This window comes from Paralichthys olivaceus, chromosome 18 (assembly GCF_024713975.1).
Source record: "Paralichthys olivaceus isolate ysfri-2021 chromosome 18, ASM2471397v2, whole genome shotgun sequence".
Taxonomy (NCBI): Eukaryota; Metazoa; Chordata; class Actinopteri; order Pleuronectiformes; family Paralichthyidae; genus Paralichthys; species Paralichthys olivaceus.
This window is the reverse complement of record NC_091110.1, coordinates 3400801-3421604: the sequence shown is the minus strand read 5'-3', so window position 1 is coordinate 3421604 and position 20804 is coordinate 3400801. Positions and strand designations below refer to the sequence as shown.

General features: G+C 39.0%; 2 protein-coding genes across 3 annotated transcripts in view; both read left to right on the top strand.

Annotated features, from left to right (window-relative positions):
* The window catches only part of ttc28 (tetratricopeptide repeat domain 28), a 126656-nt gene extending 124536 nt beyond the window's left edge, over positions 1–2120 (top strand). Inside the window, exon 35 of the mRNA XM_020082539.2 lies at positions 289–2120. Coding sequence (XP_019938098.2) covers positions 289–1408 — 1120 coding nt within the window. The 3' untranslated portion in view covers positions 1409–2120. The remainder of the gene's footprint in view (positions 1–288) is intronic.
* A 2006-nt stretch (positions 2121–4126) lies between these two features.
* pitpnb (phosphatidylinositol transfer protein, beta) lies at positions 4127–20804 on the top strand. Of its 2 annotated transcripts, XM_020082237.2 has the most exons (12): positions 4127–4237; positions 9002–9032; positions 10033–10178; positions 11514–11605; positions 11859–11866; positions 12349–12423; positions 13083–13166; positions 15455–15532; positions 15644–15748; positions 16281–16403; positions 16665–16751; positions 17922–20804. In XM_020082237.2, exons 1-11 carry the CDS (start codon positions 4134–4136, stop codon positions 16710–16712), a joined length of 894 nt encoding a protein of 297 aa, XP_019937796.2. In that variant the 5' UTR covers positions 4127–4133; the 3' UTR covers positions 16713–16751; positions 17922–20804. The 2 variants fall into 2 exon arrangements, with proteins under 2 accessions (XP_019937796.2, XP_069370397.1); XM_069514296.1 differs by lacking the exon at positions 16665–16751 and having other exon boundaries at positions 17922–20801.

Here is a 20804-nt window from a genome sequence, read left to right as displayed (position 1 = left end):
ATATTTTCTTTTAATAAGTGAAAGAATCTGCAGTTGCATTTTGACCATGCAGTTTCTAATAGAAATCAACTTCTGTCATCAATTTGCATTTCAAAACAAGAAAAAACAAGACATGTCTCTCCACTAGAATCAAAAAAAATGATACCAGATTGGACACATTTTAAAAGTTCAAACAATTTATATTGGAGGGAAGTAGAAATATTTTACTGTACAGGGAAGTTAGACAATTTTGGATTAGAATGGATAAGAAGGAGATACATTTAGCTCTTTTTCTTCTGTTTTTTCCAGTTCATCTCCTCAGAGGACAAGGAAAGGGAAAGTTAGCAGCTCTGAGTCGGACCAGTCGAGTACTGAGACAGACAGCACGGTCAAGTCCCAGGAGGAGAGGACGGGGCCTGCGGGACAAATGGATCCACAGGAACTGGCCCAGAAGATCCTGGAGGAGACCCAGAGCCACATGCAAGCAGTGGAGAGCCTACAGAAAGCAAACATGAGAGGGAAGACACTGACGGGGCCTGAGCGGAGAGAGGAGGCACATGCCAGACAGCCATCTCACTCTACTCCCACAACGCCAACTTCCACTGGGGGAGCGCGTGGGTTTCAGCCCTCAGAGACCAGTGCGTTTAGCAGACCACCCAGTAGGGCAAGTCTCAAAGCCTGCTCCTCTCCTCTTTCTCTTCCTCGACATCGTCCCCCCATCTCCACATCTGTCTCAACACCCCCCGCGACTCGGCCTAAACCACCATCCCGCTCCTCTTCGCTACAGAAAATCAGCTCAGGCTACAACAGTCCAGCTCATTCGTCTTCCTCTTTATCTCTCTCTGCAAAAGGGCAGGGTTCGCCTCTGCCCATGGCTTCCTCTGATGTGCAAGCGCTGGCTCAGCTCAAACTGAAATACCCTCCCTCACCTTACTCAGCCCACATCTCACCTTCCCGCTCTCCGGCTGACAGCGCCCCATCGCCAGCTCTTTCCTATTCCTCCACAGGTTCTGTTTCAGCCTCTTCCAGCCCTGCCAACACCCCTGAGCTGAACCAGTCAAAGCATGACAACAAAGTCCAGGCAATTCACAACTTGAAAACCTTCTGGGCCAACGCCAGCCAGAAACACGAGGTGCCCTGCCCTGCCAGTTTACTGGGTGGAAATAAAAGAATGAGTACAGTTCAGAAAGATGTTCTGGGTTTGCTGAATCTGTCACCTAAACGCGAGTCTTTAAGCAAAAACGTAGAAGGATCTGAGGATCAGAACAGTGACAACAGACCGAATGGTCACCAAAAACTGGAGGCTAAACCACCCCCACCTCCATCTGCTACTGTTCCCACAAACTCTAAAGGAGGCAGCAGACTTCCCTCTGGGAACGGCTACAAGTTTCTCTCACCTGGACATTTTTTTCCGTCTTCTAAATGTTGAGTTTGGATGTTTGCCAAGTTGCTCCCATAGCCAGTAGGCCGGTCTTCTGTTTCATTTTCTGTGTGTATAATGGCAGAAGTTTGCAAGATACAACCAACGACACCTGCTGATGACAAGGATTTTAAAATACTTTGATTTTTAATGGCATTACTTTTCTTATGAAGGGATGTTAATGTTGAATGTGATGACTACAGTATGCCTTCTTCTGGTCAGAGCTGGAAAGTGCGGAAGCTCTCGCTTTATATGTGTTTTCATGACTGATGAGAGCATGTGTCTCTATGGCTCCATGTACACTGAAAATAGATATTGACTCACAGTCTGCTGACTGAATGCCTGAGAAAAGGAAAACATTTAATGTCAACCTAAGCACTCGTTATATTTGTGTAAGTTGACCTGAATTTGATCTTGATTTGTGTAATAATTATTGCTAAATGTCATTACCAATGCTTATTGTTGTCATATATTTTGTAAACTGTGTTTTTCAGTCATCATTACACATTTTATACAATATATAATTAAAAGAAGGATAAAGTAAAGAAAACATTTTGGTATTTTTTTATGGAGATGTGATTTGAAGTGTGACTGTCAGCATGGTACCTTTTGCCATTGAGTGTTTCATTAACTTTGTAATGTGCAATTTTGCAGCGATGCCAGATTTATTTAGACATTTCTCAATTCTCATGAAGTTGACAAATAAAGGTTCATTTCCTTGTCTTGTTTTGATTACTTAAATGTATAATGTGGATAAAAACTCGTATTATTTCCATTCATATTAAACATGAAAAAGTAAGTTAAATTTTAATTAAGGGTATGATCACACTTCTGCAAATTTGAATACCGTGGGTCACAGTTTGGAGGTGAAGAGAAGGCAAAGGTTTGACTCGCGTATGTGTGACCAGAGAACTTTTATATATAAATGAACATCCACCATGCCTTAGCACCAGTTAAGTCTCTCTGTAGTTTACAGTATATCTTTTTAATCTGGTGTTTGTGGTATTTATACCCAAAGTATCAAATCAGTCAGTCAAATATAACCATTCTGCTAAATCTGTTGTGTTTAAAGATAAAAATATGTGATTCCATAACTGGTGTAGGATTTTGTGATTTTTATAGTCTTAAATCCTGTGCAAATTTTGTTATTTAGTTAGAAAACACATTTTTAGTCATTAAACAATCAGACAGCTTGAAGAAACGGATTGGGGAATAAGTGAGTAATAACAGGATGTGGAAATTTGCTATTTCTAGAAAGCACCAAAACCAAATGTTACTACATTTAGACGGCCAATTTCCAAATAATCGATGTCATATTATTGAATTGTAAGTGTTGACCCAACAACAACTAAGTTTAACTACTGCTGAGTAGCTGGTTAATTTCCTCCCAGATATCCATTAAGTATTTTTTGTCGTATGTAGGTTGATCTTATTTTGTTATCTATGAATTTAATGAGTTAAAAAAACACTATCACTATCACTTTGTACTAGTACTAGTAAGTAATTTATTAATAGGAGCATCATTATTACTGACAAACTAACATAGTGGACTCCACTCAAAAGAAGGCCATGGTGGAGATAAATGTAACTTTATATGCTGTACAGAGATTCATTATTTTTATGAACTGATTATCTATAGAATATTCTAAAAAAGTAGGATAAGTAGAGCTATTAAATGTATCAATAAAATCTTGTTTTAACTTATAAATAAGTTAATTAGTTAAGCTTTTATTTCAGACCTGTAGATCCACACCAGTATACAATTAGGATAAATAAATGAGAAAATACAGCACAAAAATATAGAATACAATCATCGCACACAGGGATTACAAACATACAGACTTTTGTTTCAGTACTTCCAAAAAACAAGATTGTCCCAGGTAAGGCCCTAATGATCTCGTTTTTAAGTCAATTAAATTGAAACATAAAAATAAAATTATGCATGCACTTCCTCACCAGAGCATGAAAGGTATGGATGTTGCTGGCCACACACATATCATAATTTATTCATTAACTATATTTTCAAGATTCAAGATTGTTTTATTTGTCACATACACAATCATACACAGTACAATGCATAGTGAAATTGTTTTTGTTCCTGCTACCAGAATAGTAATAAATTTTAATATGAAGAAAATAAAGACTAGAACTGAAAAAAAAGTGTTTTAAAAGTTAAGAAGTGTTAAAAAGGTTATTTTTGCCTTAATGCTATAAAGTGTCCAGTGAATAATAATAATAGATATTAAATATTGACATGTGAAATTTACAGTATGGAATATAAACATTTGAAATTTACAATACTGCAGTATATACAGTATTACAGTGCAGGTTATGAAATAGTCCAGTTCAATGCTCACAGTTCAGCAGACAGATGGCCATTTTGTGATATTACTTGAAAAATGTTAATCAACCAATAGTACGAACTACTAAGTACAAAGTAGCTACCTAATAGCTATTAAGTGCATATATTTACAATACATTGCCCCGAACTCTGGTGGAATAGAAGAATGAAGTACCATTTAATAGAAATACTTGAGTACAGATTTGTAGTTAAATGCGGTACTTGTCAGTATAGGTTGATCATAGTTAAATAAATGTTTAACACATGTAGAACAATGTAGAACACATGTTTAATACATGTTTAACACGTGTATAACAGTGTACAACACATGTTCAACACAGTCTATACGTCTGTGTCTTGTGAACCGTGGTGTGGATTGTTCCAGCCAATCAGATGAGCGCAGGGGGCGGGACCAACTTGTTGATAACGCTGTGTGCTGAGAGCTCTCAGTGCGCAGCCGTGGCCCGGGTGACGAAGATGGTGCTCATCAAGGAATAGTGAGTGAGAAGTGTTTCAAAAAATCTCCTGTGCCGCACGTACAGCGACGTTTCCGTCTGTCCGGGAGCTTTTTTACTGAAGTGCGAACGTGTGCGCTTCGGTCGCCGCCGTCGTCCGCCGGGTTTCACGTCTCTGCGGCCCGTAAAATCCCCTCTTTGCGCGGGGTGGATCGGGACGTGGATAACGGGACGCACCGGTCTTTTTTAGGCGTTGCTTGTGGGAGCTACCGTTAGCCCGAGTTGTAGCAGCGATGATTAGCTTCTTAACGAAAACGAGCTACGCGGAGAGGCTGCCGCGGTTCCACACAAACAAGCGGCATTTTCCGGTTATTCGCTGTTAGTAGGTGTTCGCGGTGTCTGCGGTGTGTTCTATCGATAAAGTGGCGCAACGGGAAGCTTCGCTCCCGTGAGTGACAGATTAAGGTTCCCTCTCCGTCGGATTTACCGTTAATGCTAGCTGGCTAAGTTAGCTGCAGCAGCCGGCTAGCTGCTAGCATGACAATTCTCAGTTAATGTGTCTTGCACGCACACTAACATTTGTTGCTAAATAACAACCAAGCAGCTGGTTGTTCAGCACGTAACCTTCGCGTATAACAAAGAGTCTGACAGGGATTATCCTCTAATATTGGCCCATACCACATAGCAGGTGTATCCTTCAAGCTAGCGTGAGGTTGTGGAAGGACTTACTACTTTGCTGGTACTTTGTTGGCGCTAGCACGAGAGAGTTAGCCCTTTAAATGGATGGCCTAGACTAATAGAAGAGTAATGCTGCCTCGGTAACACAGTTAATTAAATCACTTCTATTGGGAGTGTACGGTTGTGTCTACTTTGTGTCTCAGCAGAGCTAGCTCTTACCATGTGGCTAACCTATATCAGCTGCAGAAAACGGTACCTGTTGTTGGGGTGGGCTATACCACAAAATCTGGTTTCAATGCCATGTAATACCAGCACCAGGAAGTCGAAACTTAAAAGTAGTTAACGTGCCAACATGTAAGTCATGATATATGTCATGACTTATGAGATGGATGCATTGTTAACAGGCCATTCGTGCTACTTTTTTTGATTACTTGTAGATAATTTGCCAAAACATTTGATCAACATTGACTTCACATTAGTTTATCAATTAACATTTTGTATTTGTTGTGTGAGATGTTAAACCATGCAAATACAGCAGAACACAGATACAATCTTGAAGCACCAAGTAGCTGTGTCATGTGATCTAAAATGTAATGGATCAATTGTTTTGTATGGAATCTGAAAACCAGTCCTTCAAAACTACTTAAATTGTCCTTTTCCAATTTAGCTGCAGTACTGGTAATAGAAATGACAGTTTTTCACCTCTCTCATCAGAGTTACTTAGTGCTGTTACTAATTTGATGAGTATGTTATAAAATGATTCAGTTCACAGTCAAACACAATCTCAATAATACAAGAAGTTTTTCTAAACTTGTTCAGGTAATTATTAAATTATTCATGAGCCGCTCATTAGTTCCTTGATGAGTGTCTTGGTATAAACATCAGAAATCAGTGAAAATGTCTGCCACAACATTGAGGCTGAGCTGATTTACTTTAACCGTGGCACAATCTGCTCTTTAATCACGTATGGAGCAGCTTATTAACTATCTTGCTCACAGCATATTAAATGAGGACACAGACCAAATCATGTCCTCACAAGTTTCATCTGTAAAATTAATGATTTGTGACTAATTAGTAACAATTTGTTGCAAGCTTATTTAAAATGATCTGATCATATAGAGAGGAGAACAAATATAAATGGACAAACATTTTGATGAGTTTTTCTTACTGGGACAATGTGTTAGCTTGTATCTTGAAACACTGACAAAAAAGACAAGTCTGTTTACTATCAGTGATGCCAATTTCATTTTCTTACTGCACTCAATATAAGTGAATAATCTAAGGAGATTCATCTGGGGGAGAGCTTTGTCATTCTACCATGGTGATCTGTGTGGTCGTGCTAGTAGGATTTTGTTGGCCACAAACTGAACAGTGTATGATAAATTCCTGCTGTAAATAGCAGTTTGGGGAAGGTAAAGGGTAGTGTCTTGTGTAAGATAAATACCAATTTATGAATTCTAATCTGCCATCAGCTATGTATTTATGCAATCCTAACCTCAAAATCCTATATACACTTAAAATACAACTATACAAATATACATTTTGTGTTAATACCATATGTATCCTTAAGTACCTGCTTAACCTATGAACCCACACTGTAAATTGTCACTTACATAATAACGTCATAGAGATGTCACTGTTGTGAAATGCAGCATTGCTTGTGATTGACAGAAACACATTATGCTTTACATTTTGATTTTTTTAGGCCTGCAAGTGCATTTGTAATTAAGAGATCACCCTGCTAATTTGTTTTTATTGTTAGTTTAGCATTAACTAGTAATGTTTTTCACTTAATCCTATTAAAATATCTGAAAATTGTTAGAACTCATTATTATTTAATAAAGCAGAAAATGAAAGTTTAGAAAAGCAGCAAATCATCTCGTTTGAGTGGATGGAATCAGTGAATGTTTGGCTATCTTTTATCAAAACAGTTGGTGGTTCATTTGACAAATTGCTTAACTGATTATTTGTTTGACTAATTGGTTAAAAATGTACCAAACGTTTGTTTTTGTAGTTCTGCTATAGCAAAGAAAAAGCAAACTTTTCTAACGGCTTATTACCTCTAAGTCCGACACCATGGCTGCAGCTGCAGTCTGTAAAGGGGCCCACAGTACACTGAAGCTTACATAACTATAGGTAATCTGGAACACTAGAACATGTGAACTGTGACTAGTCAGCCTGTGACATATCATTCAAGCCGTTTTGCCCTTTAAATTCCAACAAAAGGATTTCCCGTGCAGCCCTTTTCTGACTATCAATATCTGAGTGTAAACAGTTGATTTGGATATATGATTAATTCCTAAAGCTGAATAATAATGCTGCACATTGGAATTTATTTTCTGTCACTGGTTACATTGTGTCATGCATGTCTAACTTCATGAAGGTTTTACAACAATTGATGTTTCATGCTTGATGCCATTTTTCTAACACGGTGCAATCAATGACCTTACAGCAAATGATCAATAACTGATTAATCATTAACACCTCAGGTCGTACATGGAAGAGAACTGGATCCCATCTGGTGACACTTTAGTGGTTGGAGGTTTGAGCCCGCCACAGACCTTCAAATGCTTTATCTCAAACTTGTCACTTTTACTCTCCTTTTGAAACTCCCACCCCCCAGCCTGTCATTTTCTTGTCTGTGAAGTGAAACTGATGCTGCAGCATTAATCACCAGTGGTTTCTGGTTAAGTTCTTATTTCATGCTGACATATGTTAGTCAGAGAAATTAGCAGGTGCATAGACCTGAGTTGGAGTGAAACCTCTCAGCTCTTCATGGCACAGGATTAAAACTCAATTCTGTGTACTGTGCTTGACTGGTGCATTTCAAAATCCTATGCAGGGCATGCTGTTGCACATTTTGCCAGAGCCAACATGTTAAATTCTGTCTGTTAGAAAAGCTGCAGTGTACACACCACTGTGAGCTAAAACAACAAACGGTGCACTCTGCCTTTGTTTTTCCAGTTGTTTCACTGTTCCTTCGGTTACATGACTGTCGGTGCCAGAATCTGGGTTTGTCTTTGAAAATCTTTTGTATCATGACAGCTTATGTATATATTACGATATTCTTCACATAACAAACACATGTAGTGGTTAGTATATTCCCCACAAAGAAAGTCATGTTTTCAAATCGTTGTCGATAAAATGCTTGTCACTCATACTAAAACCCTAAGATAATGGCCTCAAATAGTTTCAGTCTGACCAACAGTGCAAAACCCAATCGTTTTCATATTACTGTTAAATAAAACACAGGAAAGCAAATACCTGTCATACTTAAGCAGCCACAGACAAAAGTATTTGTCAGTATTGGTGCATCCTTAACAATACATTTAAAAAAATAATATAATCACTGCTTCTCTCTTAATTCACTTTGTTAGAAAGATTTTACACTTGTATACATTACAGATCTGTCGGTGGAGGGACTGTCTAGTCTGACCTGAGTTTGTCAGGGACATATTCTCAGCCCCAGCAGTTAGTGTTTAGATTAAGTGTCGGGAGCTGAATCTACCGTATCGTAACAGAGGTTATGCGTTGTGCAAAGAGGAAGAGGAGCAGGAGGATGTGGTCTTTCCTGAGATACCAGGAAGAAAATTCCTTTTTCTGTGCGCCTGTTTAGTGAATTCCATCTTACCATAAATAATAATAATTAATATCCAGATATAAGCTGGTCATATTTAGTACTCTGGTTATACTGCTGTCAGAGCAGTGACTGAATATGTATTTAACTTTGTAGAGGCCTGTACTATGAATTAATATATTCTTGCCATAAATACAAAGTCAGTCTTAGTGTCTTCAGTTGTGGTCCTCAGTATTGGAGAATCATTGCTGCTTTAAGACTGGAATATTTTCCTCTTTTAGCACAGGCCTTGTTCATATTTCCCCCAAAGATGGTCTGTTTATCAAGTTTATCAACAACCCCATGCCTCATCCATCTTAGTTTGGTCACATAGTGTGTCACTGACTTTGCCTGGATTCCAACCATAGATTTAGCTGTTTAAAATTAGCTTACGATTTCATTACTTTACATTCCTCAGATATTTTATCTCTGTAATTTAATTCATGAGTTAACATGTTTTTTTCTTCATTCTCTGCCCCACCTCTCCCTTGTTCTTTCTCTCCCACTCTCAGCCGTGTAGTGTTGCCGGTCTCTGTGGAAGAGGTGAGTATAACCTCTATACCCTCCTTATTCATTACATTACAAGTCATTTTTATAGTTATTTTCTTTGAATGCAGTCTTTCCAACACTAATACAGTGTACTCTATAGCAGTCATAGCTTTTAAATTATTTTCTCCTGTACACAGAATGCTCATTCTCTCAGGCTGTAGTACAGGACCAAGACAAATAGCCTTTGTCAGAGAGCACTGGTATTTGTGTGACAGGCTGGTTGTGGTGTTTGTCAAGAGAACTGCACTGGGGTGTGGACTCGGCCTGTTAAACTAACACTGTCTCTGTAAAATCTCACATTTTCATACTCAGTTTCTTGACAAAGTATAGTCTGTTTAGCCTCAAAAACAGAATTTACAGTGGCATCACACACTGGACCAAATTCACAGACTTCTTTACTTGGCAGAAACATATTTCCCCCACACCATATTCAAAACTCTTGCCCAATGTCAGCTGGGATTGGGTCCAGCTCCTCCTGCGACCCTCAAAAGATAAGCATAGTGATATTGCATGGATGGATATTCAAAACATCAAACATGTTTTCTTTAGGCCTCCAAGTGCTAAAGATAGTTCAATTTTTATTTTGATATTTTGTGGCTCTCCTACAAGTGAATGTGGAAAAATACTCAGCTTTAATTTAAATATATACTTCACTGCCACCTTGGTTGCTAATGGAGTCAGAAATACTGCATCAAGGGACAGTTAGGCAACAAAAACCACAGCACTTGATAATCTCACACACTTATCATTCCCTTTACTACCTTAAAACATATGTATCTTTACCACAAGGACATATTAAGTAGAAATTTCCAAATTTAGAGACAGTGCAGGCTTTTTGAGTGGCTGTTAGTGGTCTTGTATCCTTGAGGCACCTGCATTGGCCTCAGGGACTTGCAGTCTTTGCCTATTCCAGCAAATAATCACAGGATTTGTCAGAGCTGTTATGACCATATATTCAGTGTGCGTTTTTCCTTTCTGTTCCCATTTCTCACAGTATCAAGTAGGCCAGTTGTACTCTGTGGCTGAGGCCAGCAAGAATGAGACGGGAGGTGGAGAAGGCATTGAAGTGCTGAAGAATGAACCCTATGAAAAGGATGGAGAGAAGGGACAATACACACACAAAATATACCATCTAAAGAGGCAAGTTTCTGAAAATACAGTTGGCTTTTTACCACATCTGAGGTCCTATTTCTATTTTAAGCAGCACTGTGTTCACATAAAAGATATTTTCATTATTGATTAATTTTCCATTTACAGTGGAAAAAAGGAAGCGGACTAAAGACTAAATTTAATATTTGTATTTATTATTTGGACAATGCAAGCATCTTTTGAAAGAGAGCTTTGACTTAAACTCACATAGAAAGTGGCCATATTAGCGTCATTTGAAAGCTTAGAAATATATCACAACAGCATGTGTGAGACATACACAATGAGTGATTGCAATTAAACACTCACTGCTAGTGATGCAAAGACGGGTGAACATCTGCAGCCTGAACAGAATTGAGGCAACACCTTTGTGACAGCCATAAATACTAGCTTTGCAAAGCTTGTGCTTAGAAAGATTTATTATTTACAGCACAAAGGAGGCATTTATTACATTGTTGTCATCTTCGGCCAACTCCCCAAACAGGTAACATGAGTAAGTATGGCGCATAAAATCTGGAGTACTGGCAAAAGAAAGCAACATGATCTGAGCTCTGCCTCTATGTGGACGTGTTTGTTTGGTTCACAGAAAAACCATTAACAGTGTCGGCTGCCAGCTGTTAAATCTGTTGGTTGGCAGCCATCTGAAGAGGATGCATTAGTTGTGATGGCTACTCTGCATGGCAGTCTACATAAACAGCGATTTTACCTGACAGTGAAGACATGATTTCCATATTTCAGTTCATCCCTGATCAAATTTGAGACCTTCGTCCTTAATCAAAGGTCTAATACATTCAGAAAGAATATGTGTGAAGCAGTACAAAGAGAACTGAGGCTGCTTTCAAGACAGTAGGTTTTCCTCCTCAGGTGTTTCCTCATATTCTGCCCATTGTCCGTACATTGTATGACTGGTTCTTTGATATTGCAGGGAGTAGATTCTCATTCAATTCAATGCCACCGACAACAAAAAGAATAACTCATAACAAGTAGAAGTGATTCAAATGTTTTAATCTAGGCAAGACTAACTGGTCTATTTCAGGTACGCAGTCTGCTCCAGGCCTATGGATGTTTTTGCCTATGACTGCATTTATACATTATTAAACAATTGTTGTCCATACTAACACTCCTCAAAACACTGGTCTTGTAAACAGGAAGCAGATTGTTTACTCCTGCAGAACATACTATGAACAGGAGTTTTTTTGAGTAGTGTGGACACCATATGTAAATTTAGCAAAAGTAATGTGTTTTAAAACTAAAATGTGCGGATGTAGCTTCAGATCTCATGACAGGATTGTTGAGCTCATTGTCAGAATTCTTTCTCTGTCATTGCAGTAAAGTCCCAGGGTATGTGAAGATGATTGCACCAGAGGGGGCATTAGTTTTTCATGAAAAGGCTTGGAATGCCTACCCATACTGTCGCACCAGTAAGTTCATGCTGTATCAGTCTTGTCATATCAACTTTCATCCTTTTCTTGCTTGCACGATAAACATGAAAGTTCATAGTTGCATGGTTTTATAGCCTCTCAATTTTTTTATTCATATTATACAGTTAAATATTTTTCTCTTTGCTTATACAAAGTGAGAAGTGTTCCAATGTTTAGCAATTTCATCCTGATTTTTGATACTGATTCTCTTTTTCTTGTTTGTTTGTTTCATTTTTACCTCCCTCTGCTGCAGTCGTGACGGTGAGTTGTTTGTCAGTCTTTTTTACGACCTGGATATGCTAGAAAGTGAAACAGTGAAATCCATTCGCACGTCTGTGCGAAGTAAGGGGGGAGGGGGGTTCACTCCAACGTCAACACAATTCATGGAGTTAAAAATGCAATGATTTAGGTGATTAAATGCTGGTTTGACTGGGCCTTTAGAGTAAGATAGGGTAAAAAAACATTTTACTTTATCTGCTAACTACCACAAGGGTTAAAAATAGATCCAAGCTGAGCAGTGCAGCATCACTAGTGTTGTTTCAGACCAAATGACTCCTTGGTTAATTGGATTTAGCTGTAGGATTTAGGTACATCTCTTTGACCCTTCATTCATGGAGTTCTCTGTACTGGCTGAGATCAGCTGTCGATGTAGAAGTCGTATCTGATTTCTGGGAAATGACTTGAACTTCCTCTTAAAACCAGAGTAAACATATGAATTGTCTTTTTTCTCCCCTGCTTTTCAGAATGAGTACATGAAGGACGACTTTATGATAAAGATTGAGACGTGGCACAAACCTGACATGGGAACAGTAGAAAATGTAAGTGAGCAGAAGACACCATGTGGAGTATCGTTAATGTCTTCAGGAGAGCTCCATAGATTTAATATTACATTTCCATCAGCAGCAGAGGTTGCAAGATCCTGATTTATTGACGCTGTTATGAGTCACACACTCAAACATTTGAATCCAAACACTCTTCCTGCCTGATTAAGACCACTTTAAAACTATATACACTCTGTTTATGAAGCTTTCTCTCTGTATAAAGTATAATTCAACAATGTGGAACTGAAATAACCTTGATAACATCAGCAAGGTTGCAACTAATGATTATTTTAAAAGATTATCATTGGATTATTATTTTTAGACTGATTGATCACATCTACTCAATCATTCAACTAATTATCTCAGCACTCGATTTTTCTTGGATTTTAGAAAGTCCCCTCCAGTGCCACAGAAGAACACAGTGACCTTAGTTTCATGCCAGTAAACCACATTTTACACAGTCCCATGGGTCGAACAGGGTGATGCTCACCAAATAGGGACATAACCATGTTACAATAAAGCTGGATTTGAATTCAAATCTCATTTGATTCTCAAGTCAACACAGATTTGAACAAGGATGCCTTGTTGCCTGTGCTCTGAGCCAAAATGGTCTGTGACATCATAGGTTTAATAGTTTGTCTTTCTCTTTGTGACAGGTCCACGATCTGGACGAGCAGACGTGGAGGACTGTAGAGGTGGTGCCCATAGATATTGCAAACAAAGAAGAATTGTCCCCTGGGGTGAGTTCTCATTTTGGTCGTCTTTAAACGCCTTCATAAACCACTAAGTACAATACTACGTACAGAGGTGACACAGACACACAGCCTAATGAGCAGGGGTCAGTAAATGACACCTGTGATTCACAGCAGGATGTCTCCACCCTGAGGAGGAGTATTGTCATTCATTTGGGGGGAGGGATTGCCGTGCAAATACTTTTTTGATTCATCCTTTATTATCATGACTCCATTCTAAAGCTTCATAGACCAGTTTAGAATACTTCAGTTGCAGATGAAAACCATTTGTATGATTTTGGTAATTTTTATCATGAGTGGCCCCCCTACAGTTGTAATCTGTCTCCATAGATGTGATCAGTGATTGCTGTTAATACTGCTGCTTATTACACAGTGGTCACTGGAGACTTCTAACACCAACTCCAAACTGAGCTGATCAAAGAGCTCCCTACTTGTGATTGGATGTTAATACAAGGTCTGAACACGACCTTTGTATGAACTCTATATTATTAATTTCCTAAATACAGGAATGTGTATTGTTGGCCTATTATGTAATTGGTTTACATATTCTAGTTGAATAATTAGGGTTTTTATACAGTCCATACATATATTTTGACCCCTGTCCATTAGATAATAGCATTGTTTTAAAAACAGCAAACAACATTATCTGCCTCAGTGATCATATCTTTAGCTTGTAGTAGTCATTCATTGATTCATGAATGGGAACCACTCAGTTGTGGTTGTACAGTGGTGCTAGAAAGTGACCAGCCTTCTCTCACAAACTATATTTGACGAGACAGCGGTGTGCAGAGAAGCAAACAGACAACAGATTGAGGCTTGTCAAGGTGATGCATGATGATACGAGGTTGGTACAACAAACCATCACCTACATGTTGGTACCAGCTAAAAAGGAGAAGCCAACAGTTGAATGTGTTGTACTTTGCTTTGTTAATTCTGATGTTTGCAAGTTATTATTAGCATCAGAGTTCAGTAAACCTCACCCTGATATCATGGTCCATTACAATGCTTCACCGTACTCATTGCCCAACCCCAGTGTCAACAGATTTTGATGGGGACAGTGATGACAGAGAATTGGAAGTAAATTCTGATATCTTGCTTTATGTAGCATGAGACCACCATGAAATAAAACTCCCTGCCAACTTCAGTAGCTGAAAGGGGGCGCCTGTCAGTCAGTGATACCTAAACAGTCGTGTTGCCTATGGTTTAGAATCTAAAAGGAGGCATTAAGCCATTTTCATCCAGGTGGGTCACAGTTGTCCCAGCGTTTCTTACACTAGCTCATGTACAGTAATGACTTAAGTGGATCAGTTGTGAGGTCAAGGCTTAATCTGAGTGTCCATCTGCTCCAGATTTTAACCACTGTGTCCCCACAGACCTGGTGGATTAAAACAGCAGAGTGAGCCTTGAGCTTGGGGTGGGGGTGGGATATTGGAGAGTTGGGGGTTGCTGTTAAAATAAAGCTTTGTGTCTGAACAGGAGCGTGAACACTAGCTGGAGTCTGATTTAACAGCTTCAGTATGAGCAAGTCAGCACTGACTTGTCTAAACTTGTTCTCTTAATAATTTATCTCATTCATCTATGTCACACTGAAAATACAAAATCACATTAGATCCCTGTAATGTAAAGCTTTGTGATATTGCTATTTGTATTTAATAAGAAGGGGGAAAAGATTCTCCTTTTTAATCTACTGTCCTTTCAAATTGTATCCATAGTTTAAATGTGTCTCTTGCAGCCTGAACAAAATAAGTATTTTGTATTATGATTTGACCATAACAGTGCAACAAGAAAAAGCTATTTGGGGAAATGTGAAGTAGGGTTTTTCTGTAATAAAAGATGAACTCTGGAAGAAACCACATAATCCGCAGAATTTGGAGGTGAAAGGTCACAGTGACTTTTTTGGCTCAAGAACATGTAATCTTAAGAACACCTTTAGAGAAGCGTTTCAAATGTTTTCACAAATGTTAGACTGAAACTGCACTGGTTGGTGAAGGCATACAACCGTGGGCTGTAATTCTAGTTCACACAAGCTCTCAGAGAAAATCACACTGATCATGTGAAACTTTCTTACTTTTATCCAGATGATGAACAACCTGCTTTTCAGAAAATAAAAAATCTTTCAAGTTTATTTAAAATCTCTGAAGTGACTCTTATCTGTACATAACATCTGCTGCTGATGTCAACCAACTCCACCAGCGTGACCCAAAGCACTGTGCAGAACTGGGTACATTCTGTTTCTCGCTGGGCATTAACGTTGTGTTTGCTTTTTATTCCTTCAGGACTACAAGCCAGAAGAAGATCCCACTCTTTTCCACTCTGCCAAGACAGACAGAGGACCTCTAGGCCCTGAGTGGAAGGTACCTGACACAGTAACAGAGAGCAGAGCTGCATGTTGAGGTCACAGTCCATCCTCTTGGACATTACTGAACTGTATCTTTTCCCTGTGTTTCGTTTCTTGTCCTTCACAGAATGAGCTGAAGACAGACTGTCCTTACATGTGTGCATACAAACTGGTCACTGTCAAGTTCAGATGGTGGGGTCTGCAGACCAAAGTGGAAAGCTTCATCCACAGGGTAACGTTCATTATCTTGTCACATCACATGCTTGCAAGTATTAATACAGTTAATCCATAGCCTACAGTAGCTTTTGATAAACATTTCAGTTAAGCCTGTGAAAACACTCAAACCAATTTTAACAAATCCGTTTTTATTTCTGTTCTTGACAAACATGAGCTGTGAGCATGTTTATTGTCAGAAAATCTACACAGCTTTGCCATGATAATTCTCAGTGCCAGTAATCAGTGTTGTTTCTGTTCTGCACAGCAGAGGGAGACATGGTTTTGAGAAACATTTCGGCATCACTTGGGCAAAGCGTAGTGAAGTCAGAGAAGAGATAGGGGCTAGAGCAAACATTTATCAACTGTAAATGTGGGAAATAAAAATTCAATTTAAATCTCCAACATGCATTTATGTTCCTTAGTTAAATATTAAGGTGATAGATGGTATGAGGGGACTCCCACATCACTCCTTCCTGTTATTAGTCTCTAAAACGTGTATAAGCAATGCAGAAAACATTGCTTTACTTCATTTTAATTCCTCTCCACAGCAAGAAAAGCGTATTTTCACCAACTTCCACCGCCAGCTGTTCTGCTGGATTGACAAATGGGTGGGTTTGACCATGGAGGACATCAGGCGGATGGAAGAGGAGACTCAAAAAGAGCTTGAGGAGGTAATTAACTCACCAAACACAACTATTCCAGTTAAACTCAGACTGGCTGTTTTTCTTCCTCGTGTGGTGACAAGAGTTCAAAGCAGAAATAAAAGAAAATGCAGTCGAAATATTAAAAGCTGCATTCCAGTTAAAGCTTTCTGTTGTGAATGACGAAATATAATCAAATACATTATCATTGTTTTGTTTTGACCAGACCACTGGAGAAGACACAGGTTATCTGCTTGAATTAACTATTTTTACCCCTGGATTTCACATTAGATGCGTCAGAAGGGAGATGTGCGAGGCACCTCTGCAACAGAAGAGTAGAGGCCCATCATTGTAGGTCAAATACTAGAGGCAGGCTGAGTAAGTCTCAAAGGAAAATCGGTGGGACTGCATGGCTCATTGTCCACTGTTTTCATTTTCCACTCCTCATTTTCACCACTTCCTAGCTCCTCTAAACTGTGTTACCATATCTGGAATTGTCTGTTTGTTTTCAGATCTTTTGTGCTTCACATCTCTTCTGCTTTGTTGCTTCTTTCAATTGTAAACGTCCTCTCTCCTCACCCCAGGGTATCTTGATTAACAGTGAATTGTTGTTTGGAAATAAAGATGACATGAGTAGAGCTGAGTGCTCCCTTGATTGAGGTCATGTGCAAGTTACGTAAGGCCATCATTTACCCATAAGTAATGAAATATTTTTATTCAATTTCAATATACAGTGTCTACCTGTGTTAAAATAGCGATCAAATCAAAATGTTGTTGTCAAGTACAATGTTTTGTGGTTTTGTTTTTCTCTTTGTAGGATTTACTGCATCTCGTTCTCATAGTATCACACATAAGATTGTTATGGCATGCTAGTGGCTACAGGGGTCAGTCAGCTGGTTGCTCTGCTACTTTGATTGAGACTGAAATATCTCTTAAACTGTTTTGTGACTTGCCAGAATATGTTTTTAAGACATCCAAGCTCTAGTGACAATGAATCTTTTTAACTTAGGGAATTCCCTGGAAGTCCCTTCAGTGCCACATCAGATGGACATTTGTGAATTTTTTTCTCCAGCTACAGTCTTGGAGGGATTTGTCTTAAAATTTGGTATTTTGATATTGGTGCCTCTAAGGAAAGGAGTCCGTTTTTTTACGGCATGCAGTCTGAATTGTGAACCAGCTCTTCTTTTCTTGGTTTGGGTTTAGGGGCAAAACTTTAAATCTATTAAAAACTTAACCAAGAGAAATTTCTTGCCTTTGTAGAAAGCAATGCATAATTTGTCGTACAACATCAGCATCTTGACCCACCATGCTGCCTCCCCCATTTACACACAGACATTAATCTCCTCTGTCAATTTATTGCTGTAACAACAATCATCTCATCTCATCCTGAACGCTTGTCTCAACTTCCTGAAATGCTTTTCCTTTTGGTTTTTTCTCCAGTGAACTGATTTTCTTGCATGTGCATGGCTTGTTGCATAACATATTTAATCATCTGAAAATGTTTTACGTTACCTAACTTAATACAAAGCTTTTCTCCCCGTCCCGCAGCTGCGTAAAACAGGTCCGATTCGAGGCACCAGTGCTGCTGCTGATGAGCAATGAGGCAAATCAACCAAACCCTGTCACGATGACGTCATCCGAGACACGTCCACCATGATGAGGAAGTGGCCCTGACGTCGCCTCTTCTCTTCCTGTCTCACATGATTCATTGGGGGGTTTGACAAGATTGGTTAACAGTACTGTACAGATCCTACCCCAATCACAAGTCTCCTGTTCACCCAGAAAACAAAAAAAAACATGGTTTTTGCATACATATAAAAAGAAAAAAAAAACTCTTTGCACAGAACGTAAATTGCCTGATATGTAATTGTTAGTTGATTATTACAATGGGCTTTGTTTTTATTCAGGTGTGTAAACCATGACTCAGAAAGTCAAGCCTTTTAAATTGATTAGAATGTTGTTTTTAGATCGACAGATTCCCACAAAAATTGATATAAGATGACTCTAGCAGGTATTGGACCATTTATCTCCCCACCCTCCCTTGTATTATAAGTGTCTCTCCTTTAATTCTCGTCTCCCCCTCAGTATTGTCTATACTCTTGTTCTGGTAAGAATTTGTCTAGATCTCCCAGTGTTTCACTGTCCTCTCTGTCTGGCAGTTGGTTGGGAATACTGATTTATTTTATTTTTGTTCTTGTTTCCCTTCTTTTATAGTTTTAATTTCGGAGGCTTATCTCTGTCTGCGTATGGTTTAAATTCAATATAATGCTCATGCATGATGGGTAATTCTTCGCTATAGTTTTTCCCCTCACATTCACATGTCCCCACATTTCAACCTCCCTCTGTCACAAGTGCATGTGGACAACAGCTACTCCTCAGTAAACAGTCATTGCATGTGTATAGTCGCTGCAGTGCAGCTGCGCTCAAGTGGATTGTTTGTGTTGATAAAGAGAGGGTTACCCCTACCCCCCCCCTCTAGGAGAGTGTGTACAATACACCTGTATTGTGTGCATTTGCGTGCTTGTTTGTGTTATCAACTGCCTTCACTCTTTGGACAGAGATGGAGAACGTTCAGCTTAATATCGAGGCTTGTGAGGGGTGTGTTCACACAGCTGTGCTCTCACTCTGTAACCAGCCTGTTGAACTTTGCCTCATGCTCCATGTCCTATCTCCTTGGCTAGGGCTTTAACTGGAAGGCTCCCACTGCCTCCACAAAAGCTTCTTTCTTTTCTTTTTTTTAACAAAAAACAAACGAGGATGAGTCCGTGCGTTGTGTGCATGAATCAAGGTAGTTTATTTTTCTCAAACTACGATTAACTTTCTCAATTGACAGAGTAAATGGGTCCAGACAGATCTGCTATTGTTTGGTGCAGCTGTGGATTCACAAGCATTGTGAGTGTATTGATAAGCCTATACACTGAGTTACAAGCTTTTCATCTACCTTAACCGCAAGAAAGTATAAGGGCAGTCTGAACGTTTCTTGACTGTTTCTGGTTAAGAATGAAAGTACTTAGGCAAAAGGTGAAATCAATTCGACTCTTGCAGTTCAGATTGGTGTTGGCTCATCTAGTACGAGCCTTCATCTGAGAGCAGGCGGCGACTTCACCCTGCTTTTTAAAGCATTGTTTCTTTTATTTTTCTGTGGCTGCATTGACTTGAGGTTGTAGCAGTTTTATTACAGCAGGAGTTGAGTTTAGCCATCTTTATTTTCGATTGTGTGCAGCTCCTGTTGGGCTCTAGGTAAAATATTTTGTGATGTTTTATATGATCATGTAGCTTAGTGCAGTTTTTCAGCCATTGTTGAGACTTTATTCAATCAGGTGTGTGTCTCCAAAAATCGTAGGTTTTGATGTAACCTATCTGTGCGTGGTATATGTTGGACAGGTTAAAGGAGAGTTATAAGTGTACTTTATAATAGAAATGGGCAAACTGTACATAAAACACTGACTTGAATGGGATATTCACAGCTACTAGGCATTGTCAGGTATATCATTCAAATACTGTAACTGCTAAAAGTAACTTAAAGGAAGTAGTGACGTCGGAGCAGGGCGGCTCGGTGGACAGTGCTGTGTGTGTGTAACATGGAGTGAACTGTCCACGTGTTGTTACATATACTGTACCATGGTTTAACTGTACCTCATCCATGCTTACGAATGTACAGCTAGGAAATACAGAGTCAGAGTATGTGGGACGTTTTTGAACTGCAGGAACACAGACATGTTTCACACCTGCACAAGCATGACATGGACCCATTGTATCATCAATACACAAGGACAAATGGATTTACTAAATCTAAATTTGATCTGCATGCTCAACACTTTTGTTTTTTTTTGTATTTACATTTTCCTTTCTTTTCTCTCAGTTATTCCCGGTTTCTGTTTGATCAGTACAGTTTTGAGAAGCTCTTGAGCTGCATCAGGCAAAAAAGGGAAATCTTTCAAAAGGGCGGCTCCTCCTCAAAATCAAACTGGATTCAGCTTGACCTCAGACAAGGAGTGAAAAGCCTGGCTGAGTTTGACGATGACGAGAGTCGCCCTGTTATAGATTAAAACAGGCTGTGTGATGTACAGTTTTGTAGCATTACCAGTGATGCCAGCCAGGGTATGACTGTGAGGGGAGGGATAGAAGCTTAGGGAACAGATGGAGTCCAAAATACTGTTTCTTTATCGTAATCATGAATAAGCACTTGCAAAATCTACTGTTTTTTTTCTTTTTTTCTTTTGTTCTCTTTTTTTCTGTTTTTGAAAGACAAAAATTCACAATGTATTCAATTTTCTCTTTTCTGATAAAGCAAATTTCAGGGGAAGTAGTAGTGAATGTAAAATAATTGGTTCCTTTTTTTTTTTCTTTTTCACAGCCATCAAGCTGTGACAGAAGGTCTAGACAATGGAACATAACAGAATATCTAATAAATTTGAACAAATAAGAGAA